Genomic DNA, 12,406 nt, shown 5'->3' on the forward strand with positions numbered 1-12,406 from the left:
TTTTTTTAATCCCCATCAGTGATTTGATACCTGGCGGGTCAGGATCTGGCCCACACGCAACATACTCGGGGGGAAATTCAAGTTGGATAAAGAGGGGCGGGGTTTCGGAGGAGGGGACGTCTCGTACCAAGTGAGATTTGTTCCCCATTTCCTTTTTGAGGACCTCCACGGTTCTGTCGATCCAGGTGTCCCTGTAAGGGTGATGTGCTGGAGGATACTGAAGATCAAAGATGACCAGTTTGTCCTCCTGATAAGCAAGTTTCAAGAGGTCGCTGAGCTTGTAGACTCTCTGCTTTCTTGCCAGTTTTTCATCCTCAGGCGAGAGCAGGGGCATGTCGAAGAAGGGCCTCTTCTGCAAAGGAATTAGGGGGGGGAAGGAGCTGTAGCTTGTCAAAGGAGCTGGGAATTGTAGCTCTGTGGGAGGTAAACTACAGTTCCCAGGATTCCTTCGTGAGAGGAGCCATGACCATTTTATTTATTAAGAATAACAATAACAATACCCCACCAATCTGGCTGTGTTTCCCCAGCCGCTCTGGGCATCTTACAGCATATATAAAAGAGAGTAAAACATCAAACATTAAAAACTTTCCAATACAGGGTTGCTTTCAGATGTCTTCTAAAAGTTGTGTGCCTCTTTATCTCCTTGACATCTAATGGGAGGGCGCCACCACCAAGAAGGCCCTTTGCCTGGTTCCCTGTAACTTTGCTTTTTGCAGTGAGGGAACCACCAGAAGGCCCTCAGAGGAGGACCTCAGCATCAATGAGGGGTGGTATAAATGTTCTTTAAATGTGTGGCATCAATGTGACTGAATACAGACTAGTAGCCTGTTCACACTATGCTATACAGTTGTACTTTGGAAGTCAAATGGAATCTGTTCCAGAAGTCCGTTTGACTTCCAAACCAAAGCGCAGCTTCTGATTGGCTGCAGGAAGCTCCTGCAGCCAATCAGAAGCCGTGGAAGCCCCGTCAGACATTCGGGTTCCAAATAAGGTTTGCAAACTAGAACACTCACTTCCGATTTTCAATCGTTCGAGAGCCAAAACGTCCAAATACCTCTTCTCTTTGGCAATCACTCGTAGCCAAGTACAGTGGTACCTCGGGTTAAGTACTTAATTCGTTCCGGAGGTCCGTACTTAACCTGAAACTGTTCTTAACCTGAAGCACCACTTTAGTTAATGGGGCCTCCTGCTGCTGCTGTGCCGCCGGAGCACAATTTCTGTTCTCATCCTGAAGCAAAGTTCTTAACCTGAAGCACTATTTCTGGGTTAGCAGAGTCTGTAACCTGAAGCGTATGTAACCTGAAGCGCATGTAACCCAAGGTACCACTGTAAGTTTGTCTTCCATAAGCACAATTTTAACAATGAGTCCGTAAGTGACTGTGGAGGCCAATTCTGAATCCACACGTCCTTCCACAGTGGGGACATTGGTTTCCGGGCGGGAGTTGATCACGGTGTGGATTTGCCAAGCGTGCCTTCCTCTTAGCATGTTTCTCCCTTGCGTGCTGAGTTTGAGTGTCTTCAAAGCCCATGACACCTTTGGTAAAGGTGTTTTTCAGTTGTCAGTGTTTATACTACATTTTTTAAGATTTGCCTTGAGAGAGTCTTTAAACCTCTAGCAGCTTTGGCAGCTGAGGATCAGAGGCAGGTGGGCAGGCAGACCAGGCAAGTGATTGAGCAGGCAGGAAGGTGGCCTCCATGAGCAGAGGGGCAGCCCAGGTGAGTAGAAACAGAAAAGCAGGGCAGATCAGCTCCCCAGCGACTGTCCTGCTCTGCTGCCACTGCCACTGCCCATCTAACACCAATGAAACTGTCATGAGCAGATCAACTATAGAACTAACGAAATTTCGGCTTCAGGGCCCCCAATCACAGAGGGGCCCCAGAAGTGTCCTAAGTCCACATTTCTTTATTTTTGTGTGTGTGTGCCTAAAGGTAAAGGGACCCCTGAGAAGCCCAGTTGCAAACGACTCTGGGGTAGCGGCGCTCATCTCGTTTTAAAGGCTGAGGGAGCCAGCGTTTGTCCGCTTCTGCAGACAGTTTTTCTGGGTCATGTGGCCAGCATGACTAACCCTCTTCTGGCGAACTAGAGCAGTGCACGGAAATGCTGTTTACCTTCCTGCCGGAACAGTACCTATTTATCTACTTGCACTGGTGTGCTTCTGAACTGCTAGGTTGGCAGGAGCTGGAACCGAGCAACTGGAGCTCACCCCATCGTGGGGATTCGAACCGAGGGCCTTTCGATCGGCAGTACCAAGAGGCACAGTGGTTTAACCCACAGCACCACCCGCGTCCCTGTTTTTTGTGTCTAGTAGACCCAATTTGTGTCACACGACTCAAAAATTTCAGAGGAAATTTTTATTCACACTTTGACATATGAGGCAATCCAGTGCAGCCATTTTAATCAAAATCTAAGATGTAGTAGTTACCGTATTTTCTGCCCTATAGGGCGCACCGGCCCATAGGGCGCACCTCGTTTTTTTGGGGGGAAATGAATAAAAAAATTATTCCCCCCCCCAGCCCAAGCTTCCCCCGACCCCAGCCCCCAGAACAGGCTGCTGCCCGCACGCCTTGCGAGCCCGGTGGCAACTCCCGCCAGGCTCGCAAGGCTTGCGGAGAGCTTCCTGAAGCCTGGAGAGCGAGAGGGGTTGGTGCGCACCGACCCCTCTCGCTCTCCAGGCTTCAGCGAAAGCCTGCATTCGCCCCATAGAATGCACACACATTTCCCCTTCATTTTTGGAGGGGGGAAAGTGCGTCCTATAGGGTGAAAAATACGGTACTTTTAAGAATATGTAATTGTGGTACTCTGTCATGGAACAAAAAAGAAGGGCAGGACTCAAACCAATGGCTCCAAGTTACAAGAAAGAGATTCCGACTCAACACCAGGAAGAGCTTTCTGATGGTAAGAGCTGTTCGACAGTGGAACGGACTCCCTTGGGAAGTGGTGGACTCTGCTACCTGGGAGGTTTTCAAGCAGATGTTGGGTGGCCATCTGTCATGGATGCTTGAGCTGAGAGTGCAGGGGGTTGGACTAGATGATAAATAGGAGTATAGCATCTAGATCAAGGGAAGTAATAGTGCCACTGTATTCTGCTCTGGTCAGACCTCACCTGGAGTACTGTGTCCAGTTCTGGGCACCACAGTTCAAGAAGGACACTGACAAACTGGAGGAGGGCAACCAAAATGGTCAAAGGCCTGGAAACGATGCCTTATGAGGAACGGCTAAGGGAGCTGGGCATGTTTAGCCTGGAGAAGAGGAGGTTAAGGGGTGATATGATAGCCATGTTCAAATATATAAAAGGATGTCACAGAGAGGAGGGAGAAAGGTTGTTTTCTGCTGCTCCAGAGAAGCGGACACGGAGCAATGGTTCCAAACTACAAGAAAGAAGATTCCACCTAAACATTAGGAAGAACTTCCTGACAGTAAGAGCTGTTCGACAGTGGAATTTGCTGCCAAGGTGTGTGGTGGAGTCTCCTTCTTTGGAGGTCTTTAAGCAGAGGCTTGACAACCATATGTCAGGAGTGCTCTGATGGTGTTTCCTGCTTGGCAGGGGGTTGGACTCGATGGCCCTTGTGGTCTCCTCCAACTCTATGATTCTATGGTTCTATGACTTCTCACTGCTGTGGTGTCTGGCCTGCGTCTGTAACATCAGTATGGCTTTGCAGGCTGTGCTGTAAGTTTACCCCTTCCCATAATGATTCTGTGATGAACTGGTAACCCAGTCAGATGAGTAGGGTAAATAATAATACAGTCATACCTCAGGTTACAGACGCTTCGGGTTTTGCAATTTCCAGTTTGCGCACCACGCCGAACCCAGAAGTACTGGAACAGCTTACTTCTGGGTTTCGGCACTTGCAAATGTGCAGAAGCGCTAAATCACACTTTGCGCATGGGCAGAAGTGCTAAATTGCAACCCGTGAGTGTGCAGACGCGGCGCTGTGGGTTGCAAATGTGCTTCCCGCATCATGGATCACGTTCGTAACCCGAGCGTCCATAATAATAATAATAATAATAATAATAATAATAGTAGTAGTAAAATCACTGGTTACCCAGTCCTCATTGCTGGTTAAGAAGAGACGCTCGTAACAGTTCAAACTTAAGGCCCCCCAAAATGGAAACCATTGTGGCCTAAGGATGTCTATGGGATGGGGTTGTCTGGGTGAGTTGTAAGTCTGGGTGACCTCAGAGCGGAGAGAAGGAATTTGGGTGAGCTGTAAGAGGAGTGGGTTGGAGAGGCATACAGGAGAGTTGGTGAAGTCCAAGGGGAATGGGGGTTTGTTGAGTGGGGGGGGGAGAAGAATGAATATGGGGGGCAACGTGGGTAAGGTGTATGGCGAATGGTGGGTCATTTGGGTGAGCTCTAAGGCAATCAGCAGTAGCTTGGGTGAAGCAGAGCATGCAGGGGCCTGAGCCGTAGTTGGAAACATGTGCAAACCTGCTCTCGGAAGGCTATTCCGCTGCTCAGCTCCCCAGAAGCCAACTTGGGAGATATGGTGGGCTGAGTTCCATTTCAAGCCCCGTTCAAACATACCTCAAAGAACCAGTTTCCAGAGTTCAGCTTCTCCAGTTCACTCCAGGGGAAGTAGGCAGCTGGTACCTTCGCCCACGTGCGATTGACAGCCTCAATGTTGGTGGTCCTTTCTAACGTCTCGTCGTGCATGAGGAAGGGGACGCCATCCAAGCTGTTCAAAACAGAAAAGCAATTTCGTGCGTCACGCTTGGGGTCTTAGGTAGGCTGCCTGAGAACAGCTGAGCTGTGTCACATATTCTCTACGGTTCCAGTTTTCAGGAGAGAGTGGGAAACGTAGTGTAGCTACACACACAGACACACCAGAAAAAGATTATTTTCTTTGGCTGCATGCACAGCATACATTTAGGGACGTGGGTGGCGCTGTGGGTTAAACCACAGAGCCTAGGACTTGCCAATCAGAAGGTCGGCAGTTCGAATCCCCGCGATGGGGTGAGCTCCCGTTGCTTGGTCCCTGCTCCTGCCAACCTGGCAGTTCAAAAGCACCTCAAAGTGCAAGTAGATCATTAGGTACCTCTCTGGCGGGAAGGTAAATGGCGTTTCCGTGCACTGCTCTGGTTCGCCAGAAGCGGCTTAGTCATGCTGGGCACATGACCCGGAAGCTGTACACCTGCTCCCTCGGCCCATAAAGCGAGATGAGTGCCACAACCCTAGAGTCGGCCACGACTGGACCTAATGGTCAGGGAAAAATTGAGTCTTATAGAGCAAAAAATACGGTACATTTAAAGCAATCGCCTTCCCACAAAGGATCAGGGGGATTGCACTTTACCTCTCAAAATCCCCAGAACCCATAACAAACAATAGTTCCCAGGATACTTTGCAGGAAGCCAGGTGCTTTAAATGTGTGACGTGCATTTCATGTGTAATTTCACATACTCCACCCCACCAAATCTGCTGTGGGTCGCCTGGGTTGCAACCCCACCCCACCCCACCCTGACCACCTGTTACCTTTCAGAGGGGATCTGGTTTGAGGAATGATATGAGGGACAGCAGGTGAGAGGAAAGGTCTATTGCTCTGGTGGAAGTCATTCAGTGATTTATTTGGACAGCTACTAACAACCATGGCTATATTCTGGCTCCACTGTTAGAGGAATTATGCCTCTGAATAGCAGTCTCTGCGAATCGCAGGTGGGCAGAGTCCTGATGAGCTCATGCCCTGCTTGTGGGCTTCTCACACGCCCTGTGAGAGGTAAAGGTAAGATAGGTAAAAAATCCCAGGACGCTTCAGTCAAGGGCATCTATGGGGTTGCGGCACTCATCTTGCTTTCAGGCCGAGGGAGCCGGCGTTTGTCCATAGACATGTGGCCAGCAGGACTAAACTGCTTCTGGTGCAACAAAACACCGTGATGGAAACCAGAGCACATGGAAACGCCATTTACCTTCCTGCCGGAGTGGTACCTATTTATCTACTTGCACTGGTGTGCTTTCGAACTGCTAGGCTGGAAGGAGCTGGGACAAAGCAACAGGAGCTCAGCTCGTCACGGGGATTCAAACTGCCAGCCTGAAACCACTGATATTTGAGGGAGCAGGCTAGCGGACGGGGCCCATGACTTACATCATAGGAGCCTACACTGTTGCTGTATGTAGCTTTAATTTATTTGTTTTTTTTATCTTATATTTTGGAAATGTACATCCCGTTTTTTCCCCTTTAATTTTCTGGGGGGCCCCCAAGAGAGTGGGGCCCTAAGCTATAGCTTGTTTAGCTTCAACGTAAATCCGGCACTGGCCCCTGGCCTGATCTAGCAGGTTCTTAAAGCAGCACCAAGACACCAGCGACAGTTTGTGAGTTGAAAGGGATGGCTTAAACACAGCAGGCAGTAATGATCCCTTAAGACAGCAGAGCACGTATGGGAAAAAAAGATTGACCCCATCTGGGAAGCTGTGCTCCAGAAGCTCACCTAATTTTGACATCCGTCTCAAAGCCAATAGCACCGTAAGCGGCAGTTTTTCTGAACGACATCTCTGTATTTTCGGGAGCTACCTGTTATATAAATGAGAGAGGAAGACATGACGGATGGGTCAACAGCCCCAATCCCTGTTTTGCAACCTCCTTGATCATTTCCCGGAAAGGAACTCTGAGAATGCTGGGGGGGGGGCGTGTAAGTAATTTTTATTTGATTTTACAGGTGTAATATTTTAACAGTATAAAATGCATACTCAGATTTAGAGATTCCTCTGAATCTCTAGACTTCCCTCCATCCTCTCCGTGGGTCCTATTGTCATGTTTTCCAACTGCATATTATTTAAATGTTTTAATATCTCTCCATATTATCCAGTGTATTTGTTACATTTACAAGTGTTAAAATCCTGCTAATGTTTCCGTTTGCTTACAGTGGTCTCTTAAATAAATTACAAAGATAATTTAAATTTCTGAAAGTATAGAACAACATGTTTAAAGTGAAGATGAAAAGAGATAAAGATGTTAAGAGGATTAAGTAAATTTTATGAGATGTTATCTTGGAAAACCGTTACAATGAAATATCATGAAATTCAGACAAGGGAATTTGAGGGAGTCATTTAACAATGTTACTAAGATTAGACCAAGTTTAGTTATGATGTTTGTTTGTTTGTTTAAAATTTTGGAAAATCAATAAAAAAATTGAAGGAAAAAAAATAAATTACAAATATTTCCCATTCTTTCTTCAAATGAATTCTGAGAATGCTTCTGCCTGGCCTGGACAGAGCTATGGGAGAGTGTAGAGAAACAAAACAACTGCACACTTGTAAAATTCACTTCTTCTTTCTGCCTCTCGCCTTGGCCACTCATGGCATGTGGCCCCTGGAAAGCTAACCTGAATTAAATGTGGCCCTCGAGCTGAAAAAGTCCCCCCACCCAGGCACTGTACAAATATTTGCCACGACGGTCTTGTGTATTGTGTAATGGCGCACATGTTGACTGTCATCCGAAGTCCCTAGTTGAGTATGACCAACAGAAACATCCAGGATACCTGAAGAAGCGTCTACACCTCCATCGTTCTGAGGTCCAGCTCTGAGGGCCTTCTGGCGGTTCCCTTGCTGCGAGAAGCCAAGTTACAGGGAACCAGGCAGAGGGCCTTCTCGGTGGTGGCACCCGCCCTGTGGAACGCCCTCCCACCAGATGTCAAAGAGAAAAACAACTTCCAGACTTTTAGAAGACATCTGAAGGCAGCCCTGTTTAGGGAAGCTTTTAATGTTTAATAGGTTATTGTATTTTAGTGTTTTGTTGGAAGCCGCCCAGGGTGGCTGGGGAAACCCAGCCAGATGGGTGGGGTATAAATAAATTATTATTATTATTATTATTATTATTATTATTATTATTATTATTAAATGGTGGCAAAGGAGCTCTTCATCAGGCGAGAAAAATGGTTTGGATTTCTTTAAAGGTTAAAAACAAACCAACTACAGTGGTGCCCCGCAAGACGAATGCCTCGCTAGACGAAAGAGTTTTCCGTTTTTGAGGTGCTTCGCAAGACGAATTTCCCTATGGGCTTGCTTCGCAAGATGTCTTGCGAGTCTTGCGAGTTTTTTCCCTTTTCCCCCCCTTTTTCTAAGCCGCTAAGCCGCTAAGGCGCTAATAGCCGCTAAGCTGCTAAACTGCTAATAGCGCTAATCCACTAATCCACTAATAGCCGTGCTTCGCAAGACGAAAAAACCGCAAGACGAAGAGACTCGCGGAACAAATTAATTTCGTCTTGCGAGGCACCACTGTATCCAAAAGAGGAGGAAGCGTAATGGCGTCAGGTTATTCTGAAGTCCTGCCCCCGCCCTCCGCCTTCCAACTCAACCTACCATTGGTGCTCCTCTGTGGCCAATCAGGTGCGGCTTGGGACCCAGTGCCCCCTTCTCCATAATACAGGGAGAATGGAACCCCAGGGGTATGAAGAGAAGGCAGAGGAGGATGGCCAAGTAGGGAGAAATAATCAATACCTGCAGAACTGAACGAAACAAGAATAGTCATGGTCTTTGCTATGCAGAATGGGAAGGGGGACAAATCCAAGTAGGAATGAATAACTATTTGCTGGTCTGGGTCATGTCATGTTTCTCACCCACAAGTCCATTTTCCTTTATTTCTTTGCCCTAATATGCAATTAAATAAAAATAAAAATAAACCAGCAGGAAACCCCACATTTCTAAACCATTTTCTTTTCCTTCCAGTAGCATTTTGTTGTTGTTTAGTTGTTTAGTAGTGTCCGACTCTTCGTGACCCCATGGACCAGAGCACGCCAGGCACTCCTGTCTTCCACTGCCTCCCGCGGTTTGGTCAAACTCATGCTGATAGCTTGGAGAACACTGTCCAACCATCTCATCCTCTGTCGTCCCCTTCTTCTTGTGCCCTCCATCTTTCCCAGCATCAGGGTCTTTTCCAGGGAGTCTTCTCTTCTCATGAGGTGGCCAAAATATTGGAGCCTCAGCTTCAGGATCTGTCCTTCCAGTGAGCACTCAGGACTGATTTCCTTCAGAATGGATAGGTTTGATCTTCTTGCAGTCCATGGGACTCTCAAGAGTCTCCTCCAGCACCATAATTCAAAAGCATCCATTCTTCGGCAATCAGCCCTCTTTATGGTCCAGCTCCCACTTCCATACATCACTACTGGTAAAACCATAGCTTTAACTATACGGACCGAGACCAGCAAAGTTTGTTATTCGCATGAGCAGTAGAACACACGAAAGCTCATACCAATAACAAACTTAGTTGGTCTCTAAGGCGCCACTGGAAGGAATTAATATTATTATTATTATTATTATTATTATTATTATTATTATTATTATTTTGTTTTGTCTATTGCAGACCAACACGGCTACCTACCTGTAACTAGAAATACAGGTTATTAGTGGATTCTCTCTCAAAACACACAGTTTGAAACTTGATGCCTTTCCGACGGGTCCCATGACAAAGTCCTCTTGAGGCCCACTTGCTATGAAAAGTCAGACCCACCCACCCCCCACTCTAGAGGGTGGTCCCACGGCACTGTGGGGGCGACTTAGTGGGGCTAGTCTGCATGATGCCTGAGTCCCTTTGGTCCTGAAGCAAGCAAGCGTTAAATTCTAATGGAGGCTTCCATCCTTCAGCTAGTCAGGCATATTTCTTTGCGAGAGAACGGCCATCATTTGCATAACAAAAGAAGTGATGGGGCCCTTTGGGGCAAATAATAATAATAATAATAATAATAATAATAATAATAATAATAATAATTTTTTATTTATACCCCACCCTTCCCAGTTCAGAAAACCGGGCTCAGGGCTGCTAACAACAAATTTAAAAGACTTAATTGTTGCAACAACAAAAACAGCATAAAATACAATATAAAACATGAATAACAATAAATTCAGAATTCAAAAATCAATTTAGGGGGGAAAACCATCCAATAAACATTAGATGATCACCAGGGCTAGCTGGCTAAATTAGTCCTATCTGGGCCAGCGAGGAGACCAGGGGAGAATTAGCTGTGGGATCCCAGAGTAGGTAATCTTCCTAAAAAGGGGGAGGGGGAGGGAAGGAAGGGGAATAAAAGATCAGGCTAAGTTCAAATTGAAAGCCAGGCAGAGTAGCTCTGTCTTACAGGCCCTGCGGAAGGAGTTTAAATCCTGCAGGGCCCTGGTCTCATGGGACAGAGCATTCCACCAGGTCGGAGCCACCACTGAGAAGGCCCTGGCCCTGGTGGAGGATCATCTGACTTCCTTAGGGCCCGGGACCTCTAAACTATGATTATTCATGGACCTTAAGGTCCTCTGCGGGGCATACCAGGAGAGTCGGTCCCAAAAATACGAGGGCCCTAAGCCACAAAGGGCTTTAAAGGGCAAAACCAGCACCTTAAACCTGGCATGATACTTCACCGGGAGCCAGTGCAACTGGTAAAGCACTGGGTGAATATGCTCCCATGGCAGAGACCCCATGAGGAGTCTTTCCCCCACCTCACCCAGCTGGTATCTAGAGGGACAGTTGCACAAGCAGTTGTGTGTGAGCTGAGAGCAGAAAACAGGCTGCAGGCAGAAGCCAGAGAGTGAGAGCCATGCTTACTTTTAAGTGGCCCCCTTACTTTTTAGGAGGGAGAAAGTGCGTCTTATGGAGCGAAAAATACGGTATATGTAAATAAACCAAACACCACCGTTTCCACTGACTCTCATTCCAAGAAAACCAAACTTTTGGAAAGTACCTGGAACCCCTCGGATCTTGTGCCCCTTGGAGACTGGGGAGGAGGGGCATGCAAGAAAACATAGTGGTTGTGGGGGGCCCATCAGCAGACCCATGCCAAGGACCCCGCTGAAGTCAGACACCTTCCCCCAGGAGAAACAGCCCCAGCCGCTATCCGCAAATAGATGTTCATTTTAGCAACCAGAGCTCATTGTACCTTTGTTGTCTGTCCAGAAGAAATGAAGAGCCACTGGCCACGCCAGGAGGACCATGATGAATACGGCAACCATATGGAGGAAAGGAGCTGTGACCTGTTGGGAAGACAAAATGTCCCCCTGAGACGCTTGGGGCAGAGACATCACCTTGCCAGCAAAGGTCCGTATAGTTAAAGCTATAGTTTTCCCAGTAGTGATGTATGGAAGTGAGAGCTGGACCATAAAGAAGGCTGATCGCTGAAGAATTGATGCTTTTGAATTATGGTGCTGGAGGAGACTCTTGAGAGTCCCATGGACTGCAAGAAGATCAAACCTCTCCATTCTGAAGGAAATTAGCCCTGAGTGCTCACTGGAAGGACAGATCCTGAAGCTGAGGCTCCAAGACTTTGGCCACCTCATGAGAAGAGAAGACTCCCTGGAAAAGACCCTGATGTTGGGAAAGATGGAGGGCACAAGGAGAAGGAGACGACAGAGGACGAGATGGTTGGACAGTGTTCTGGAAGCTACGAACATGAGATTCACCAAACTGCGGGAGGCAGTGGAAGACAGGAGTGCCTGGCGTGCTCTGGTCCCGGGGGTCACGAATAGTCGGATACTACTAAACAACAAATTGACACATAACTCTTTAAAAACACACACACAAAAATGGAAAACTAGCGAGGTCCCAATTAAAGAAGAATGGCAACAAAATCATCAAGTTTGCTGATGACACTACGGTGGTGGGGCTCATTTCAGGAGGGGATGAGTCCGCCTATCGGGACGAGGTGGAGCGGCTTTGTGCTTGGTGTGGAGAGAACAATCTGGCTCTTAATACGGCTAAGACCAAGGAATTGGTGGTGGATTACAGGAAAAAAAAGGCGGACATTCAGCCCTTGTATATCAACGGGGAACGGGTGGAGAGGGTGGCGGAATTCAGGTTTTTGGGAGTGACTATCGATCAGGGCATGACTTGGAGCGCAAATACCACTGCTCTGGTGAAGAAGGCCCAGCAGAGAATTTATTTCCTCAGACTTTTAAAGAAGAACAATCTGAGTGAGAGACTGCTGGTGTCCTTCTACCGAGGCTCCATAGAGAGCATTCTCACATACTGTATTTGTGCCTGGTTCTCCAGTTGTACAGCTAGGAAGAGGAAGGTGCTCCAGAAGGTCATAACCACAGCCCAAAGGATTATTGGTCATCCCCTCCCATCTTTGGAAGAACTGTACGGTTCCCGTTGTCTTAGGAAAGCAAACAATATCCTGCAGGATGTATCTCACCCGGGATACAGTCTGTTTGTACTACTGCCTTCTGGCAGGAGATACAGAAACATCAAGTCAAGGACAAACAGACTGAAAAATAGTTTCTACCCAAGAGCTGTGGCCTTCTTAAATGCTGTAACTCGATAGTGTGACCTGGGAGTTTGATGGGTGTGGGTGTGGGTGTGGCTGGAATGTGGTTTGTTTGGTTGTTGTTGTTGTTTTGCTTTTGTTGTTTTTAAGGGATGGCATCCAATTTCGTTGCACTTGTGCAATGTTGCACTTGTGTAATGACAATAAAGAATCTATCTATCTATCTAT

The 12,406-nt window shown here is 47.3% G+C and overlaps 1 protein-coding gene across 4 annotated transcripts in view; it reads right to left on the minus strand.

Annotated features, from left to right (window-relative positions):
• GDPD4 (glycerophosphodiester phosphodiesterase domain containing 4) overlaps nucleotides 1–12,406 on the minus strand; it is a 42,446-nt gene that overhangs the window by 10,783 nt on the left and 19,257 nt on the right. For all 4 annotated transcript variants that reach the window (XM_081860459.1, XM_081860458.1, XM_081860456.1 and 1 more), the window contains 5 exons: nucleotides 10,853–10,946; nucleotides 8,288–8,437; nucleotides 6,422–6,500; nucleotides 4,527–4,677; nucleotides 128–352 (listed from right to left, as the gene is read on the minus strand). In XM_081860459.1, coding sequence (XP_081716585.1) covers nucleotides 128–352; nucleotides 4,527–4,677; nucleotides 6,422–6,500; nucleotides 8,288–8,437; nucleotides 10,853–10,946 — 699 coding nt within the window. The remainder of the gene's footprint in view (nucleotides 1–127; nucleotides 353–4,526; nucleotides 4,678–6,421; nucleotides 6,501–8,287; nucleotides 8,438–10,852; nucleotides 10,947–12,406) is intronic.

This window comes from Podarcis erhardii (genome assembly GCF_964252035.2).
Source record: "Podarcis erhardii genome assembly, chromosome: 4".
NCBI lineage: Eukaryota > Metazoa > Chordata > Lepidosauria > Squamata > Lacertidae > Podarcis > Podarcis erhardii.